This window comes from Gallus gallus, chromosome 3 (genome assembly GCF_016699485.2).
Source record: "Gallus gallus isolate bGalGal1 chromosome 3, bGalGal1.mat.broiler.GRCg7b, whole genome shotgun sequence".
NCBI lineage: Eukaryota > Metazoa > Chordata > Aves > Galliformes > Phasianidae > Gallus > Gallus gallus.
The window spans coordinates 30,488,484-30,509,562 of NC_052534.1; the positions used below are offsets into that span (position 1 = coordinate 30,488,484).

The 21,079-nt window shown below is 42.6% G+C and overlaps 1 protein-coding gene across 4 annotated transcripts; it reads right to left on the reverse strand.

Annotated features, from left to right (window-relative positions):
* Window positions 1-106: 106 nt before the first annotated feature.
* RSPH9 (radial spoke head component 9) lies at window positions 107-21,069 on the reverse strand. 4 transcript variants are annotated; one of them, XM_015283712.4, is made up of 6 exons: window positions 20,811-21,069; window positions 20,469-20,631; window positions 19,490-19,619; window positions 18,795-18,941; window positions 1,571-1,696; window positions 107-381 (listed from the first exon to the last, which is right to left on the reverse strand). In XM_015283712.4, the coding sequence occupies exons 1-6, from the start codon at window positions 21,035-21,037 to the stop codon at window positions 107-109; spliced, it is 1,068 nt and encodes a 355-aa protein (XP_015139198.2). In that variant the 5' UTR covers window positions 21,038-21,069.
* Between the last annotated feature and the right edge of the window lie 10 nt (window positions 21,070-21,079).

Consider the following 21,079-nt stretch of genomic DNA (forward strand, 5'->3'; position numbering starts at 1 on the left):
TCAGTTTGGATTTGCCTCATTTGAGCTGTTTTACCTCTGACACTGATGAAAGAAAAAACCTCCTGCAGCACTGTTTTTTTTCAGCAGTAACAAATGAGGTTAATGACTACCAAAATGAAATATTTTTAAAATCTGTACTATCTGTAATTTGCAGCAGAAAATGCATGGCAGTGGTAGGCAGGCACGTGCATTTCTTCCACATCCACTTCAGTATTCCTAGCTTGTGCATCCTTCCTGGATCAAGCAAATACAGAACGTTGATGTTCTTGACAACCGGACTTGCTTTTTCTCCTTGCAGATATATTTTCATGTTTTCCATGTCAGTGATGAGGGTCCTTCCCAGGATAGTTTTGGGTTGACAGATGTGCTTAATTTTCCATCCCGTAAGTAAAAGGTGACACCATTTCTCTCCTTGTATAATATCTGTATGCAACTTCCCCTGATCGTTTATACTTAAGAAATGCTAATTAAGGGCCTTGTATGAAAGACTTATTAAATTATTAGGGTCATTATTGGCTCCATTTCTTTGATACTTATCTAAAAGCTACAAATCAACACAGCCTTTTATATGTACTGCTTGCATCAGAATCATCAGTTAATACTTACTGGTATGGACAGGAACAAAGGATTGGGATAAACCCACGTTACCTGGGAAATCAAATTAGTTTATAATGAGGTTTTTTGTCTATTTTTTGCTTTTGTGAAATGGAAGCCCTGAATTTAGCCCCTTCAGCTGGCTAAGATGTTTTGGCTTTGAGAAAGAACTGACACTTCATTCACTATACTGAGTTAAAATCTCTGGGCTGGCCATCTCTGTTTTATGAAGCTTTGAAACCCACAGCCCTTCAGAAAACAAAAGATTTTTTCCTTCTCCTGTGAACAGAAGTGGATATGTTTTCTAGCTCAGGTAGCTGTGCTCAGTGAATTCTACTAACAGAAATGTCGCTGGATGAAGCCATAGCCCTAAGATGAACCTAAATGAGAAAGTTTTGCAAACAACTAGACAATGCCTACAGTTAATTTTTTTCTTAAGTTTTGTGAAATAAGCTGGAAAGACCACACTATTTTTTGTGAAGCCTAACACCTGAAAAACAAAACACACTCCTGTCTTCAGGATCCCTTAGAGAAAGCAACAGCTTTTTACTCTGAATCCAAGGCAAAAACTCTGCTTTTGTTTGGCATTCATGGGTGACAGCAGGCATTCATTTATGTTCCCTCCAGATGAGTTTTTCTTTAAAGCGTCATGTCTCTGTACACAAACAGATGGCCCAGGTTTGATTTCTAACCTAAGACTTAGCCCTTCGTGGAAGAAAATGTCATTTGTTACTAGCTGAAGGATCTGTAGTGACACATTACAGGGAATTTAATCAGGAGTTAAGGATTGCACGCTGTGAAATCCTAGGAAAAGAATCAAGGCGCAAAAGAATCCAGCACACAGTGTAGAGGTTTCATGCATTTAGTAGAATAATCTATAAACAAAAATCTCCCAAATATAAATTCTAAATATTCTTGAGTGATCAGCCCAGAGAAGTGTTTCACAGCATGAAAGGCAGATCTAAGTTCTTCTCACCAGTGCCACAGTAGATGTAGCCATATTGCTTAGTCATTGGGACATGGTAGAATGTCAGTCCAAGCCACAGCAGACTTCTCAACACAACCACAGTGCCTCCCTTCTCAAACTGGACGGTCCAGGAGCCTGTAAGAGAACACGTGCTAGTGTGTCACTGCAAATAAGACTGAATTCCTGGGGCATAGGAGGACTGCGGTGGGTTCTGCCCAACTATTAAACAGTGCACAAGGCTGCATCAGTATATCGGAATTCCTAGCACCCAAAAAGAGGAAAAGCAGACAAAAAACCTCAATGTCCTTTCTTCGTTTGGCAGTTCTGCATTATTGGCTGCAATCATTTCCAGGTGTCTAGTTTTGCACTAGCACAATCCTACAGCCCTAACAGTAGTGTCACATGGATCACAGGAAGGGTCCCCTGGAGCTCCAGACTTGTATGTTTTATCTCTAGGAGTGGCTACTACTCGGCTGCTGCTGAATGGGCAGCAGTTACTTTAGTAAGCCCTGGTACCTATTTTGTCCAGCTACTAGCTAAATGGCAATCCTGTGCACATTTGCCCAGGTATGAAATTTCTTCTCAGACTGGTAGCATTAGTAGTGGGAAGAAAGCACTTCAGGGAAAACTGGTTTCTCTAATGCAGGAACTAAGAAAGAGGAAGAAAAGAAAGCTAAATGCAAGATGCTTCCTATCTCAGAAACTTACAGAAAAGGTTAATTCTCTTCAGTCTTTCCTGGCTTCATCATTGACAAGGATGTGCTTAGTAGGGGCAAAGAAATTAGTTTTGGCATTAATTTTGCCTTGGCTCTGCAGAGGAAGTCCAGAGCCAGTGTGAAAATGTAACTTCTCCTGGATGCAAGGAGCTCTGAGCCACTGAGTATTGTTTTGTGTTTGACACAACAGCCTGGGAACAATGCCAGAGGGGAGGGGACTAGAGCATCAATTTGGATTCAGTGCTAGAGATAAGAAGCTTCCAGGAGAAGAAAATAACATCTTCAGTGCCAAATGCCTAGAGGCTGCAATGAAGGGAAGAAGGTTCCTGCCGAATCCCCATCTAAAAGCAGAAGCAGCAGACCCAAATTAAAAAAAAAAAAAAGTCAGAGCTGTCTGGCCACCACTGGCCTAGAGTCAAGTGCTGAGCCTATATGGTGAGCCAAAAACTGCCAATTCAAGAGTAAGCAGAAAGCCCATAATGTTTTGGGTCAGTTAGAAGATACTCATTCTTGTAGAGAATTCTGGGGTCTTGAATTTATACTATGACTCATGCTTACTCTTGTCATGTTAGCTTGGAGAAGGGCTTCTGTGATTGCCGCCAGTGCCTTCTGACTCTTGGCCAATTGCATCTGATGGAGGTCTGAGGGGCTTAAACACCAGAAGTTCTTACAAAAGGTCTCCATAATATATGGTCTAGGAATCCAGGGGTTGACTGCAACTCCTGAAGCTGTGTATGTGGTCTGCCAGCAGATGCAGAAAGTATGTGCTGTTTGGCTTGCCTGGCAGTCAAAAGGCAGCAGCTAGCTGGGCACTCAGTGTTTGCATGTCTTCAAATTTTTGCCCATTTGCAGTATGTGTAGTCCCTTACCCACCTGACAGCTAACAACAGTGGATTTCTTGAAGGAGGAGGAACATGACCAGAGATGCTGCAAGCAAATGTATATATGATGGCTGCAGAATGACAAAGGAATAACACAATTCAAAGTCCTGTAAGACCAGGTGTCATGAGTTGTTGTAATCACCTGATACCTGTCCTCTTCGTATTTCTGTTCTTTTCTTGGACAAGATTTTTTCCTGTCTTTCAGTAGAAAGTTCCACAGGTCTGTTATATCATAATATACACAACATAATTCCAGTGTGATCTTTGACTTGATACCCTTTCAAGTACCATCTTCAGTTATGTGCAGACATGGAATCAAATGAACCACGAGGACCCCTTCAGTTTCTGTGGCAGTCAGTGAACTTTCTGATTGACTGGCTGCAGCATGGAAATACAAAGAAGATATTCACAGTCTTTAAAGATTTGGGAGATTTTTGCACTGAAGAGTTTAGTTTACTTCTGACTCAGTTCCATGTTTACACTACAGACAAACAACTGGAATCGCCATAAAGCAAAGCACTCAGTATTTAATACAGGGCAGGATCAGTACAGGTGTATGGCATCTCTGCACATTACTACAGTGTGGAAGAATTCTTGTGCAGGTCCTACTTAAAACCTGAACTAGTGTCTCTACAAACAGTGGTTTCATACAAGCCAACCCCAAGTCTCCCATGCAGCCTCTCCAGTGCCAGTCATAGGGAAACAAACCAGAATGGATCTTTGTCATAGCTGGTATAAATGCACACACTATGTTTCAGCCACTGAGATTACAAATAATGACTGACTGAGTCTCCTACAAAATCCACAGGTACCTAAGCAACTTCACTACTTGAATAATGTGGAAGCCTAGCTGAAGAACGCTTCAGAACAAGGCAGATCATCCAGTGATAGGACTAGAGGGAATGGCTTCAAGCTGCTCCAGGGAAGATTCAGGCTGGACGTTAGGAAATACTGCTTCTCTGAAAGGGTGGTCAGACACTGGAATGGGCTGCCCAGAGAGGTGGTGCAGTCACCGAGCCTGGTGGTGTTCAAAGAGCATTTGGATGTTGTGTTGAGGGACATGGTTTAGCGAGAACCATTGGTGAAGGGCGAACGAATGGTTGGACTGGGTGATCCTGTGGGTCTTTTCCAACCTTAGCGATTCTATGATTTTATGATTCTATGGCTGAAGCCCATGACTGAAATACGACAGCCATCTGCTGTCAAAGCAGAATCTTTCAAACAACTTCTTGAACTTCTCTGCTGAAGTTTTCAGCATTTGCTGCCAGCAGTAGCTAGACTACATTTGAGGGTGTTGGATAAGTGGCAAACAAATAGATCTGAATGTAATTGTGACAAATAACTTTCAATTTCTCCATGGAACGCTGAACTGACTTTTCTTTCAGTGCAGGGTTTTTGCAGCTTCAGGCTGCAGAAAAGATCTGCAGCCCTCCATCCAGATACTGGTGGTTCCTGCTGCAGCTTTACGTGGTGGTTTGTAGGGAGGACTGTAAACTGTTGGAAGACTTTCTCTGGCTATGGAATGGAGAACTCCCATTGTCTTTGACTCTGAACCAATCCTCTGAGAAGCAAGCCTGTCACAGATAGTACTGTATCTTGCCTTGCTGAAAGGTGAAAGCCCTTGGGGATTATCTAGTTTGCTAATGCCTCCCAACATAATGGAAGCATCCAGCACCTTTGGTACATGTGATAGCTTGTGTATATGCGTACTTATGTTCTTGTACTCAGATGAATGCTTTGCCCCAAACTATTTGTAGTCAAGAACAAAAAAGAAGTGCCTGGAGCATGACAAGTGGGGAAGATGAGAGGGAAGACAGGGATGCTAATGCTTTCAGCTCCTACATTTGGATTCAGGCTTTTTTGTTGGACAAATTCACAGAGAAGATATAGTAAATCAAGTTCTGCTTGATTAAATCCATTTATCTATGCTCAGGGGAAATATAATACATGAATCCATGATCTTCTCAGAATGTGTATCTAGTGTCACAAGGGCTTATCAGTCTCTCTGGAGTATTCGACAATTAACTCTGCTGATCAAAGGAACTTCCTATACATCTTCAGACCTGGCAGAAATGGACAGATGTAATGGAATACAGCTCCATTCATTTTTATGCTAGATCTCTGAAGGTTGTGATGGACAACTGCTTCATTTTCCTACCATCAAGCTGCAATCTCTCAAAGGATTCAAATTTGACATTTCATAAAGATCGGACCTTCAGGGAATATGGTTATACTTCACAGCTTTTCTCTGATCCCTGATTCTGCATCCAGTTCTATGCAAATAGGGGCAATGAAGTTTTGCTGATGCTGCGCAAGTCTTTCCATGAAATGAGGATCTGAACAAAGCAAGCAGAGTACTTAATGGTGATCCCAACTGGACTACTGCAACATAGATTGCCAACTGAAAGAATCAGAAGTAACTGCCTGAAACTCTAATGACATCTGCACTCAGATCCTTTTTTCAGCCACGATGATGACCAGCCATTGAGCTAATATTTATTCTGCAGAGCCAAACAGCAGCAGCAGTGCCACCTTCCACATTTTACTAAGCAGATCATTGGGGAGTTTTCTCTACTGCAGCTATCAAAGGTGATGTATTCAGTATATTTTTATAGACTGGACTTCTGCTGTGCACAAAACTCATTCATAAACTGTGTTTGAAACAGTGCTGGCATTGCCTTCTAAGAAGGCATCACAATCAAGTTCTGGGACTTGCCTTCTTTTTTAGGACCTTTTCTCTAAAGGTTAGTTGAATTACAGCCTAGTATCGCAGTACTGATTTTTTCCATACCACACCATGTGAGCTGCATTCAAAGAAATAGTCTAGAAAACAAAGTTAATATTTGAACTCAAGAGGGATGGAGTCGTTCTCCTTGAAAGATCCAAGACAACTGCATTCTCTTCCCTTATAGCTCCAATCTCATAGCCAATCTTTGAACAACATGATGCTTTATCAGGACGACTTTTCATGTAGGAGTTTTAAATAATGATGTCATAAATCACTCTAAAACTACTTTAATCAATAGCTAATGAACAGTATAAAATAATAGCTTAAAATGAATATTCCTTCTTTCTCCTTCAAGGGAAAACTTTAGAAATGCATTTAGTAGTATGGTATTAAAAAGAATCAGGGGAATTATGAAAATTATATGCTTCATTTATCTTCTTTCTTTTTTAAGCTTCCCTGCTATAATAAATGGTTCTTACCATTTAATGAGTAAAATCATTACATAGGTAGGTGTAGGTCTGTATTAATATAATGAATTGGGACGCGGGGTTTAAATCCTTTCTAACGCTGGCATATCATTACCCCTGTTTCAGGCAAAGTGTTTCTTAATGTGAGACTGGGAAGCTCAGAACATCAGTCTGTATGGTATACCAGGATATCTAGATAGAAATTGTCAGGAATAATTAAAAAAAAAATTAAATATGGGTGATTTTGTTTTGCATTTAAGGGAATACAACTGGAACTAATAGACTGCAAGTAAGAACTGGCTTTCCTAGGGTTAAATACTGCTTTTAAGTAGCACCTGGGTGTGAGGGTGCAGCCTGTATTGCTCCTAAACTAATCAGCAGAGTTAACTTCACTTATCATGCAAAGCCTGATGAGGTACAGGGAAGTCCTCGAGGTCATTGCTCTCACGCTGGAGATTTTTTCACAGCAGCACTGCTCTAGCGAGGTTTCTATTCTTCAAAATATATTTTTTCAAAACATCAAGTTAGTTCTTAAGCTGCACCCTGCAAACCTAAGACAGTCAAACACTGTTCTGAAACTGTTGCCTGCTGCTGCTCCAGAAGGGAAGGGAGGGAGCTGCTGTGTGGGAGGAAAGAGCATGGGAAAAATATCCGCTGGAAGAAGATCTGGAGCTTCCTATTCCCCCTTCGGAGCAGGCTACAGCCTCCACCCCTCCAAACACAGGCAGGAATTCTGAGGAGTTCCTTACATCTTTCCCAAACAAGAAAGTGCTTTGAAGATCCTGATGCTCACCCAGTGTTAAACCACTGCCTTTTTATGGCCCTTCAACAGTTGCCAGGACACCAGAGCTGAATTTCAAAAGTCAACCTCCTTCTCAGCTTCTTCTTCCTTTGCAGTCGCCAATAGAAATGCCTGTCTCATCCCCCATGTCTGTCTCAGCTATGGGCTGAATCTTTTAATTCAGAGGCAAGAGGGTGCATGAGACATGAGCTTTTATTTTAAAGCCTTTTAAGAGGTCTGTTTGCAGAAGAACTTTCCTGCCGTAACTGGTCCACTTTCAGTATGACCTCTCATAACATTGCTGCTTTGGAGGTGATTCAGCAATGCCTCGTTTCAGAGTAGGCTTGAGAAGAAACAGCTCTAAAAGCTAGACAGCCTGACAAGGGATTCCACGTAGTGAAAGCTCACACAGGGTTGTAAAACTGACATTACCAATTCTTCAAAGAACGAAATGTCTCAAGGGAAAAGCAGCTACACTGTGGCTACACTTCTCACTATACACTGCTGCAAGAGCAGGTTATAATGTATCTTGCCACAGTCAATCTTGAGTGAGAGTGAAGTACTGAGTTGCTGGACAAATAACAACACTTAGAGAGGGGGAACATAACTGTTTCCCTTTGCAAAAGCAGCTGCAGGTTGGCTGTGTGACCCTAGGCACTTAACTGACAAAGTTATGCTACAGCTATGGGATTTAGCTTCTATTTCCCTCCAACTGAAAATCCTACGCTGGGAAGAGCTTCCTACCTCTAATTTGCTGTCTGTAGGGAACAAAGATTAATTGCAAAGCAGAGCAGCTGTAAGGAAAGGTCACTGTCCTCTGGCTCCCAACAAGTTTCCCCACACAGACATACCATGCGCAGCCTAACAACCATAAGGACACATACAAGCACTACGTGGGGCACAAACTCCATGCCACTTACTGGCTGCAAAACTAAATCTCTTTCATTTGCTTGACACACCACCTGCACCCCATATGTTAACACTGCTGTCAATATTTCCAGTTCCCCGTGTAACTATTTAATAATAATTAAATAGAAACACAGACTGGTTGCACATTCAGAAATATTTTAAAAAGCTACCAGAGCCAGGAAAGTGGAGCTTAGAAACAGTCAAGCGCTGCCAGGAGGCTGTTGCATTGTCCTAATGGCTGCCACATCTTTGACACACAAATACGACCATTCCCAAACCTCAAAGGAAAATGATGTTACTTCAGAGACTTACTCTTCATTACCCTTCCCCACTGGGAACACCGATGCAGCACAAATTATTAAGATAGACCTGAGCCATTTGGTTGCACACGAAGTACCTGCTTCCTACTGACAAGGAGGATTCAGAGGTTACAGCTCTGTCCCAGACTCACTCATTCAGATGCCTTACATAGGGTGAAATGCAGGCCATGCCTACACATCTGACAGCAGTGCTGCTTAATTCATTTGAAGCAGCCTCTGCCTTCAAACCTTTATTCCCACCTTCATAACCCCTTCCATCATAAAGACTGCAAAAGCGTTTTATTTACTGCTCAGTGAACCAGGTCAGGGAAACAATCTGGCTGCAAAATAGTGTAGTAAAACATAAAGTTATTTTTCCAGCTGGAATCTGGCTGCACAGCAAACAAGATTGATACAAAAGAAGGGACAATACACACACACAAATGAGAAGCAGAGGATGGGAAGCACTGAAGAAGCTAACAGAAGCACTGAACATCTAATTACAGCCTCCCTCTTAATGCCCTTATTTTGTCCGTTAGTTCTAAATCCATTGGATAATTAGAACAGAACTAGAATCCTTTTTTCCTACCAGCTGTTTTTTTTTTCTTACAGTTTTGATGTTTAGAAAAAGATGTAGATTTAGCACAGACAGCATCCAGAATAGATTTGGAATGAACCGCGCACTAGAGGAAACAGCAAGACAATATTCAATCAGAACTTCTAAGGAGCAGGAAAACTTATTTCAAATCCCTTCTGTTTGGATTCTGACAAATAAAACATAGATCACTGTATCTCAAGTCTTCTGCAGTAAATTTAGAAATATCTCAGAGCAGCAAAGCACTCTCCTTCCACAGCACAGGTTTACGCCGGATCCCGTCACACACCATATTTCTTGTTCAGCTGGTCGCTGTGGAAACGTTTTTGGAGCGTGCCAGGAGTCACGTAGCATCTACCTGGGGAGCCCCTGCATTAATCCGTCACCTTCGTGGACTTCTGTGAGCCCATTGGTTAGACGGAAGAAAAAGAAGGAGTCTCTCGCTCCTCCCCACTCTGAATGAAAGACGCTTCCTCTAAATCTTGCTACAGGATTTCAGGCTCAATACAGCTTCTTTGGGGCTTTTGTCACCAAACAAATGTGATGTCTTTGAAAGAAAGATTAACAGTTTGATGAAAGGATGCAATGGACAGCTTTGTTCTAGCCATCTTCCCCTAGAGCTTTCGGTCACTGTCACTTTCTTACCCAAGGGAGAATATCTGTCTGACTCTCAGAGGAGATTATGACCACCTTGTAAGATTTTGCCTCTCCTGATAACAAAGCACTGGCCACTTTGAGAAGGTGATAATGATGAACAGGGGCTGGATTAGGGGCAAAGAACCTCACATTGATCTCTGAATTCTGAGAGAACACAAAGCAGTAAATGCTGGAATTCAGAATCAACTGAATGCTTAGAGCACATCCAATTCACTGTCCTGGAGGAGAGGCAAAGCTACAAACCCCGTCAGTCCCCACGTTGTACTTCTTACCTCATCATCAAGTTAGCATGTCTAGTTAAAAGGATTCCAGATGAAGAACAGATGGCACGAACAGTGGATGTTTTCATACTAGGCTAGATATGAATTCTGGCCCAAATTGCCTGAAGAGTTTACCAGTTTTTGAGAAGACTGTCCACAGCACAGGATATTTGTGTTAATATTGGAGCTAATTCTGAACACTAAAGATGACCAAGCTTCTTTTAGTACCTATAGTAGCTTAGAAACATACGCACGCTACAATTGCTGTACAAATATACCTAAAGATCAACTGTCCCTCGTCGTTTTGCATCAACACACCGCTACACACCTCTTCAGCATGCAGAATTTTAATCCATGTGATATTTGTTTATAGCAAAGCCAGACAATTTCTGTTGACTCTCTTCCTGCAAAAGTTCTTGCAGCCAAAGGAGCAGCAAACAGCAGAGGAAAGCCATATGCAATGCTGGCACCAATGCCAGCCAGCACAGAGGCAGGAACTGCCATTCCTTACGTGGAGCCCCTTCAGAAATAGATCACGCCTAGCAAAAGCTGACCTGCTTAGGGCTCATTCTGACATCCAGTGACAGATGGACTGCCCTAGGATTCCCCCTTCATGTAATTTTTCATCATTCTCTAGAAAAAAAATGGTTTAGTTCAAGGCTGACTGATGCAGTGATCAAAATACAGCTACTGGTTCAGAGGCTTTAGCAGCCTTTTCCCCATCAGTTCAACAAGAAGTTCATCTCCTTTTCACATCCAGTGAACCAAGAACTGAAATAGAAACAGGGTGGGCAATGTTTTCTTTTACTGACGAGGAACAGACTTAAAACACAATCCCTGGAAAGTTGCTATGAAGAACATGCTTCTGTCCTCATTATTTCACCACAGCAGTCAGGAGAGTGAAAGACTTCACCACAGCACAGTTGATGGTCAGCCCTGATCCAGTATAAACTCACTCAAGGCCTTTGACCAAACAAGACCCCTGAGGTGATATAGACCTAGGACCCAAAAGTAGTGAATGCACTGCTTTATTACCAGTAGACATAAATCCAAAAGAAAACAGACTCCTTTCCAGAAATCAAGGCAGATCATTGACTGCCAATCTAAAGATATAATAGTAGCTGGCTCTGGAGTTCTGTGCTGCCACATGAGAGGTTTCAGATTGATATTAAACTCCTGAGCTGGCAGCACCCCAACTTTAGGGAGGGACGGCGTCTTGTGTTGCTCCCAGGTAACTTTCCTGGGTCACTGTGGGAGTGGCTTTAGTAGCCTCTGTAGGCTTCCCAGACCACACATTACTAGCAAAAATGATCAATGTCTCTACTTTTGGATGAGGCAAGAAACAAGCTTATGTGTTTATGCATGTCCATTGCACACCTCTGGTCACCGATGAGACTCAGAATGCCTTTGTTCTGGAATGGTCCAGTGACCAGTGTCTCTTCTCCATACACAGTTCAGTATGTTTTTACACCACACACAGTCTGGAAGCTCAGGCTTTACCCTCTCATTCTGATCCTCTTCTTGGTGCTTTTCTTTCTCATTTTACTTTCCTGTTGTTTCCTTTCCGGCTCAATACTGACAATGCTGGCACCATAGTGCACCCTGCTGGAGCGCAGCATCTACAGCTACCCCAGAATTATTTCTAGGGATGGCTGACTTCAGCTTCAACAGAGAAATCCAGGTACCAGACAAAAAAAGATTTAATTAATAACCCACTAAGCCAGCTATTCAGTTCCACTCCTACATCTGAAAATCACCAGCAGTTCTGATCCACACTCATTGACTATACTCCATCTGTACCACTGTCAGTTCTGATCCACACTCATTGACTATACTCCATCTGTACCACTGTGTTATGAAGCTTGTTTGTCAACACCACTTGTATAAACATCAGGTAACTCCAAGCAATACCATTGCCCACTTTCACAGATGCACTGAGCCTAAGGATCACATCTCCTAAACGGGAACGAGGATAGCTGGGAGCCACACTTAGTATTTTGGTTTACATTTTGGCTACCTCTTTTTTCCCTTGCTAACGTGCAGCACCGTCCTCTCATTCATTATGGGTCTTTTAGTTCGGATTTCAGTGAGACAGTTTGAAAAGCCTTGTCCCCGTGTGGCTCTTGGCAAGCTAAGAAGTAAAGTGCTGTTGCTCTCGGCTTTCACAGAGCTGGGGAGGTGCTGCTTATTGTTAAGCAATGAAAGGGGAGGGCTCAGGTCACATCTGTGAAATGTTAGCGGAGAAGGGAGGCTGGGTGAAAGTAGGTGGCCAGCACAGCGCAGCACTTTGCTGGATTTTGCAGGGCCACTGGGGAGATAGGCAGCCATTTGTCTTAGAGCCCTGATAACAGGGCGACTTGCTCTCTGCTGGCTAGCGGGGGTTGTAAATACCTCTGCAGACACAGACTCTTCGAATGGCTGGAGACGGAGGCTGATAGGGGATTAATCGCATGAGGGGGACGGTCCAAAAGGGAGTTAATTAGCTCTGTTAATGCGTGGAGATAAAGCAGGTTCATGTCTCCTGGACCTCTTTTGCCCAGCATCTGGGCTTTTTGGGACAGCCAAAATGAAGCTACCAAAATGGCCCTTGAGAGTGGTCAAAGGAAAGTCTCCCTCACTTAAAAACACAACCTCTCCATCTTCAAGGGCCCATTATGCCCTATCAGTTTTGCTAAACCGATAAAGAGTGTGCTAATGAAGCTCAGAGGACAGAAGGTTAGTGTTCTAACCCAGGCTACTGTTAAGGAAGTTTACAGAAAGGCTAGTGCCCAAAGTATTCAGTCAAGGAAACAGTCACAAATCACTTTGTCTGTGATGCTCTATGAAGAACACTCCAAAAACAGCACACTTTTGGGTGAAGAAATTAAATATTTTTTCTAGGCAACTCCCCCTCCTCGAGCTGAATCTTGAAACAGAAAGTGGATATGGCTCGCTGTGATCCACTCTGCCACTATATACGTACTTAGAACAATGCTATAAAATATCTTCCTGCACTGGAGTCAGCAGCTACATCTGAGGAAGTCTCAGCTCTTTGGTTCACCCTCCATGATGGACAGTGATAAATCAGGAATCTCAATATTCTTTTAAGTGCACGTAGTTCAGGAAGCAAAGCCAGATGTTATTGAGAGTCCTATGCTTAGGGTCACTGTCTCAAGAACCTACTGTCATCTTTCTGTCACTGACACTGGCACTGAAGAAGCCAAACACGGTTCACCGTAGCTGTCATCACATTTACAGCCAGGCATACCAGGAAATCATATGTTTTGGACACTTACATACCTCTGGCCATCAAATTGAACTCAGCTATTCATGTCTGGGGCTAGTAACTTATATTTCCATTTGGCTAGGACACATCTCCAGAAAGATATCCAGCATGATGCTAAGATACCAAGAGGCACACTCAATCATTGTCCTTGCTAGCAGGTACTCATTTCACTGGTTAGATTTCTACCAAATTTTTCCTTTCAATTTTTTTTTTTCTGGCTATAATTTCCAGTTTCTGGTTCTTGTTATGGGTTTTTCTGCTGTACTAAATAGAATTCAGTACCAATACTTAAAATCCATTGAGTATTTACGCAGTGTAACACAGTCATTCTCATGTTCTTTTCTGTAAGATAAACACACTGAATTGTTTATGTCTCTCACCAGCCCCTGAATCATTCTGTGGCTCTTTTCTGCAGCCTCTCCAGTTTTGCAACATGCAATAATACAGTCCTGATCCCACCAGTAATCTAGCAAAAGTAAAGTCACCTCCCAGTTCCTATTTTCTACACCCTTGTTTATACATCTGCAGATCATATTAGCCTTTTTGGTCTCAGCATCAAACTGGGAGCTCATGTTTAGCAGGTTGTGCCTGGATTTCTCCTCAGAGCCACAGCTTCTCAAACACAATTCTCAAAGCCTGGCTTGCGCTTCCTGTTCCTGGATATATGATTTTGTAGTTAGCTACACCAAAATACACTTTATTTTAGTAAGCCAGGTCTCTGTCAGGTCACTGTAACTGTCCCACCTTTGTCATTACTCATCTCTCCACCAGTCCCAGATTTCTACCTCATACACTGAAGAATATCAGTACTGACACTGGTCCCAACTGAAGCCCCTTCTGTTCTCTGCCAGGAACACACCCATTCATGATTTCAGAATCACAACTACAAATCAAAAGCAGTTTAGGGAGTATGTATGCAGTGCTGGAATTAATTAAAGGTTAGCATCATAATTATGCCAGAAGCCCGCTGAGATAATGCATTCAGGAGTAACTCATTTGGCTCTGCCATTTTCCTTTTTTTGGCCCACAGTAAAGGTTACCTAATTATTTTCTCCCCTAGCAAATAGCCAGAAAACTATCTGAAATGGTATTTTATTGTCTTCATTTGATACAAGTCCATATTTTTGTTTCAATCTAAATACAAACACACAAAAAATGTCGAGCATTTCTGCTCTTCCACGTTCTTATCAGCCATTTACCATCACGATATAACAAAAGATAGCAGTACTGTTACTGTGCTTTCTTTCCTCTCAATATACTTGAAAAATTCCTTCTTACAGTTTTCAAACTAGACAGCCGTGGGTTACCCCAGGTTATTCTGATTTCCTTTGTCATTTTCTACTCATTATAAATTCCACTTATATAAATCATTAATTGTTCCCAACTTTCTGCATTTCCTTTTATACTGATTTTCAATTCTAATTCTTGTTTTTACATCACCAGTTACCAATGAACCTGGTAGGCCTTCTGCCAAAAGTTGCTGTTTCTTGACTGGAAGTCATGACTTTCTAATAAACTCTTCTCATAGAAACTCTATTTCCACTCATGTTTTTGTATCTACATTTTTTTTCCTCTCCCTTTTCTCTCCTCTGACATAGTTCCCTTCTACACGGTGTTTAACAGTGCCCTGTTGGTGTTCCTTATCTCCATTTCAAAGTGATCTGAGTCGGTAATCTGTCACAAACCTTCAAAGTCAACTTACTTTTTTTACCTGAAGAGTAGTTTGAAAGTGCCTAAGATCTGAATTCTCCGTCCCTTATTTTACTTCCTCCCAGTCTTTCCATTCAATGCTAGCACCTTAGGCTTTACCCCATCCTTTTCCTACATCCATGCAGAATGTAGCACTGCCTGAGCTAGTACCACGATCACAGTAAAATCATCCCTCCTCTTTCACTTTCCCCACCATGCCAGTGCATGACAAATGACTATTGTTTCATAGCTACGCAACATTAGGTCAAGTGAAAATGCTGTAGGCATGCTAGGAATTATTGCTGTTTGCTTTGCTATTATATTACCTACAAGCATATGTAAAACTGCCACAACTCTAGTTCCTTAAATGCTATTGCCCAGGGTGCTGAACTCCCTGCAATAGAAAAGACCGTGCTGGCAACCTGCCAGCAGCTTAAAGGCTACATCTAATTGTGCATAAATTTAAGCAGATTGTCTGCTTAGACTAGAGCAAACAAGCTTATCTTTAATGCAGACATATGGCCAGCAAAACCTACAGATCCCAGCATGCAACATTTTGGCCAGCTGGCCATTTGGATCAGAATGAAGCACTGCATGATCTGATACTGTGGTGACAGAAGATCAGTATCACAACCCCTCCATGTTCAAAAATCCTGAGTCAAGCCACTCAAATTCATGATTTTTGCTCAGAGAACTGGAAATCTTAAAGGGGGGAAAGCAGACTGAATTTGCTTTTAAGGCAAAAGTGTTCGCGTTCTCCCACTTTTCTCTCCATTTATACATTTATTTATTTATTAAAAACAAAAACAAACAAACAAAAAAAAACCTAAATCACTCAGCCACTTGCCTTAGGGAGCTGAGATACCATGAAAACCAGACAGACTCACAGTAGGATCAGGGGAAAACCAGCAACATATTCTGAACTCTTAAAGTACACAGATAGCCACATAGATAGACAGAATCTGGAACCTGTAATCACCAGAGATATTACTGGCAAAGATAAGGGTGGTGGACAGTTTTGTTATAAAACTCCAGCTGTTGCAGTCTTGCACTAAACTCTTTGCTTTTATCATTGCATCATTTATTCAACCCAGGTTTAACTCCCTTTCTTCCCACCTTTCAGCTGTCATATAAAATCTTCTCTCTGCCTCCAACTTTCCTTTCTGTAAGACACCTCTGCTCTCCAATAATGACATGCCATACATTTTATGACAGTTACCTCCTTGACACCTGTCACAGATGCTCAGTCTCCAATTAATAAAGAAAACTATTCCAACAGAGTTGTTACTTTTAGATAGGGAAAATCAGCCTTTCATCCCTCAGTCCTGATCTTTCGGTGTTTTAAGAGGCTACTGGAATTCTAGCCAATAACGGTTGGGAACATCACCAAGATGTCACTCACCCAATAGTGCACTTTTTAGATATATACACTGAGGGCAAAAACAATTCTGGCTTCAGGTCACAATCTATTCTGGATGCAATATATTTGGGAACTCCTGCTTTGATTCCGATAACACTTGTTCAAGAATGGATCCCGCCAGAAAAGGCAGGAAAACCTCCAGGTCAAAATGTGGGGATTTGCCAGAGCCGCAAACAACATGTCAAGAAATAGAAAAAGCATTGTCTGCTCTAGGTCAGGACTAACATGCACTGACACAGTTGAAAGAAAGTGATCCAAGAAACAGAGTTCAAAAGGCTTGCAACCAAGAATGAGAGACCTTGGCAGAGCTGTGCTGATAAAAATCAGTGCAAGGCCTGTGTCTGTCCCATGTTCTTTTTTTTTTTCCCATTATATTTTTGCAAGCAACCAGTACTTCAGACAACCTGAATGCTCGTTAAAGAGGTGGCTTGATCTTTCATTAACGTCAGAGCTCCTATCTGCATATGACAGAGTGCAATTAGAGAAGTTATATGCTTTGCTGATCCTGTAATCAGTTCTTGTCTTATTTCCTTAGTCTGACAAGCTCATCCCATCAATCCCCAGCTTCAATCTAAAAAGATCAGGACAATACAGCTGGAGCTGCAGAGGCACTATGATGAATCTTCTGCTCTTCCATTAAGAAGCACTCAGCTACATTTGAGCTCAGGTAGTCTTTCACAGGTAGTCTTTTTTGAGGAGACCGAGAACCAAATTAACAGTGACAGCCTCCCAGGAAGAGGGCAAAGGTTCACGCTTATACAAACCTCAGGTTGCCACAAGAAGACAAACATGATAGTGACGTAGCTGAGCCTTAATTTCCATCTGCCACTGGGAAAATAAAGCTACAAGTCAAATTTGATTTAAAGACTTCCATGAAACCACCATCTTCACATCTTCACGACTTGCCAGTTGCCTTGTCCTTCAAACTAGATAGGAAACTGCAGTATGAGATCTCTGATCTTTAGAAGCTGCCATTCTCCATCACAGCTGAAGTCTAAAACCAGCTCTCTGATGCAAATTAGCCTTCAGGATCTTAACCCTTGATGCCCATTTTCCAGTGGAAACAGAAAGCACTACAGAATCATCTACTGCTGCAATGGCATTGCGCCTGCAAATCTCACAAAAGTAAAGAGTACCCCTATCACAAATCCTAGGAAAAAGAAGAGGGGAAAATGTAAGTAGTAACAGCGCCTGAAATACCATATGAAATTGCAGCTAAGATTTTCTTAGTAAGTATGTAGGAGCTAACTCCACTTGCAGTACTCTTTTTTGAGTCTAAAAGGGGCAACTCAGTGAGTCAGTATATGTAAAACATACAGTATCTCAGGACTACACCTCCAAAAAGTGACACTGCAGCAAGGACACTACCAGTAAGTTGGACAGTTCTTGTTTCAACACTGTTCATGCTCTGAACGGTCAGAAAATGTTCAGAATTCAGGCTGGAGCTCACTAGTTTCATTCTCCATTCTTTCTTTGGAGAAGGAAAGATTGGGCAAATATATGTATAAATTATATATTATATTATGTATAGATTGCCAGTCCTTACAGCCAATTCTGTCTGGTACAGGACAGTTACTATCCTATCCTGCTGCTCCGGGATAGAAATAAAATAGCAAATGATGTCTGACTGTGACTCAAAAATTTTTTCTAGACAGAGGATGTAGAAGTACTTGTCCCAACCCATAAAGGCACCCAATCAGCAAAAAGCAGTTAGAAAGAAATAACAAGTCACTCCCAGTTTACAGACATTCAGCAGTTCTGGAGAATTCCTTGTACTTAAAAACATAGTACAGTAACAAGGAATGTACCTGCAGACCACATGGGATATATGAAGACTTACTCTCACTCTGAATGAGAAACTAGGTCCTATTCAGAGCTCCAGAAGCAAAACAGTAACAGAAATCCAAACTGGTAACATTTCTTCAGAGGAATATCCCACCAGAGGAATCTCTGAATGAGGTTTTCAGCATATTTACATTTAACAGCTGTCCAGAAGAAGAGTAGAGATGTGAACATTTCACTATGCACATCTTTCTTTTTCCTTCTAAACTCTGTAATCTGCTAGAGGACAGATTATTCCCTTGCACAGCATTTCTAACAGTTTATTGAAATAGATGTTCAATCCAGTCTCTCAAGGATATCAATTTAGTGTTAATGAAAGCCCACTTAAGTAAAGAAGAGCAATATTGGGTGGGACAGGAGGTGTGAAAGTGCCATGTGAATTCCCTGTCAGAGGTGGAGTTATCTCCGCCCATAGGGACACCCCTGTCACAGGCTTTACTGAAGTCAGGAGGTAATATAGCACTAAGGCCAAGAGCAGGGAAGTGCTGGTCAGAGTACCTTTAGTGAGGATGCGACAGCCCTGGTACACTTACTATTTCAAGTGTTTCTAATTGCTTGAAAAAGGAATTAAGTACAATATTTAGGAAACATAATGTTCCTTTACAGATTACAGGAGCTTCCTCTAAGCATACCAACTGTACCGTAACCCACACCTCATCTCTGCAATATTTCTCAGACTGTGCAGACCACCTTTCATTGTACCTCCTGATTTTGCTGTCTTTACCTTGTGGGACATCATGCTCCAGAGAGTCCAGAAAGTCAGTGGATGGATCCAGGTCAGCTTTTTCCAGCAGGGTTTTATTCTTCAAGTTAACAGGCTCAGTAAAATGGAAATAGGAACTTAATTTTTTTGCCTCCGTCAAAGAAAGACCTGCAAACAGCCATTCCTCACCATTAATACGGCATGCCGGCCTGAAGTACATTGCATCACAGACTGTCATGTTGTTCCTCTAATGTCTGCAGCACAGGGCAGTCATAGGCTTTCTCCAGTTGACTCCCTAGTGCATTGCAAACCACGTTAGTCGTGGTCACAGATAAGCAATGGACTCCAAGTCAAGACCAACTCTGTGCCCATTTGGTTACATCCTATTGCGTAGATGAAGAATTCACTGCAGGTATAATTGCTAAGCACCCACATAAACTATACACGGACAAATGAAAGTACAGGTTTATTGACTCATTTTCTACTCCCACCTTCCAGTTGAATTGCACACCTGAACATTAATGATTTTATTCACAGCTCCATGGGCTGAATCACAATTGCAGAGGTGGCACTGGACCATCTCTTCCCTATTCATCTTACCCAAGGAAAAAAATAAAGCTGAAATCAAAACATCAGCTAGAGAGAGAAATTCATCTTCTTCTACAGCCCTTATGATCAAAGTACGGTTGATCCTGATACAGACAATGAGAATTTACCTTCAAAGTTTCTGTTTTCATGCACAGACCCAAGAGGAGTCTTCATAAATGCACGTCGAGGGATGATACCAACTGCTCTGTCTATCTGTTCTATTGTAGCTACAAGGCGGTTCTCCTCCTTGATTGTGAGCTTTTTTTTTTTTTTTTTAAAAAAAAAAAAAAAAAGGCAGATTTTAAAGGCAGGGTTTTCCTTGATGATGTTTCTGAAAATAAACTCGATGTGACAATAGAAACCAAAACAGATTCAGCTTGGAGCCCAACGGCACCACGAGGATGATCACAAATCAGACATTATTTTCATAAGATATGGCAGGATATCTTGCTAGCTAGGAACAGTCTAGACTCACCAGAAAATTAACTGTCCCTTCCTTCATTCATCTATTCCTCCCTCTCAGCTAAGCTACCTGAGTAGCTTCTTTATTATACTTAGAAGGAATGGGTACCTGCAGTTCCTGTATAATGCTTCAGGATCTGTACCAATTGCACCTAATGAAGCATAAAGGAGAAATGGTATTTCCGAGACACATCTAAAGGAATAACTGAAGGAAGAGTTCAATCAAGAATCTGTTGCAATGACAGAAAACAAGCAACTGTGTATGTTCCACCTGATGTGAACAGGGAGATTCTTGAGGGCATAGGTCTTGGAAGGAGCATTCTGAGAACTAAACAACAAGCCACAGAAACAGCCTCTCTAAACAGATGTCAAATAGGAACTACAGAGTCCCACAGATCCTCATTTTCCTAACTGTTAGGGTAGCAGTCATTGGTGTCCAGGTGAAAGCACACTGGATCTGAGGAAAGAGCTGCCTCTCAGTGGAAGATTCTGCCAGGTGGGACTCAAATGCCAATTACCAAATGAGTGGAATCAGGTCATTTCTGTAACCCACCAGCTGTTTAAAACAAATGACGAGTAGTCTGTCTGGTGTGAGGGGTATACAACTGCAGCAAAGAGAGCTGGGAAGTGTTTTGCTGTATTTACCTCCTTACCATCCTCCAGAAATCTTTCGTCATCTTCTGCGTTTACCTCGGCATACTCGTACTCAAAAGACGGGTCTCCCTGGAAGAGGCCCTTCAGCAGCGCGGCCTGTTCCACCATCTCCACGGTCGCCGGCGGCAGGAGGCTCCACTCCACGCAGTTCAAGCTGTCAGCCACAAGCGCGACGCCGGCACGGACCCCGTGAGATACGGAGCGCAGCCCCCGGGGCACGGCCAGGCTTTCCAACCTCAACCCCTTGTTCCAAGCCCCTCGCGCCCCCACGCCGCCATCCCGCCTCCCGAGGCCGCGCAGACCTCCCCGTTCCCCGCGCCCCCCTCCGAGCACCTGTAGAGGCGGCTGCGAGGCGCAGCGAGGTCGGGGCCCAGCCCCTGCGCGATGTAGTAGGTACCGCGCACGCCCTGGATGCAGCCCCAGAACCAGACCCTCTCGAAGCGATAGTCGCGCTGCAGGAGCAGCAGCGAAGCCCCCAGCGCCGCCCGCTTCTCCAGGCTCAGCCCCGTGTCCCCGCTGGCCGCCAGCTGCAGCGCGGTGGGCAGCGCGGCCGGCTCCATTGCCAACGCGTCGCCGTTGCCGGGCAACCGTCGTTCGGGCGG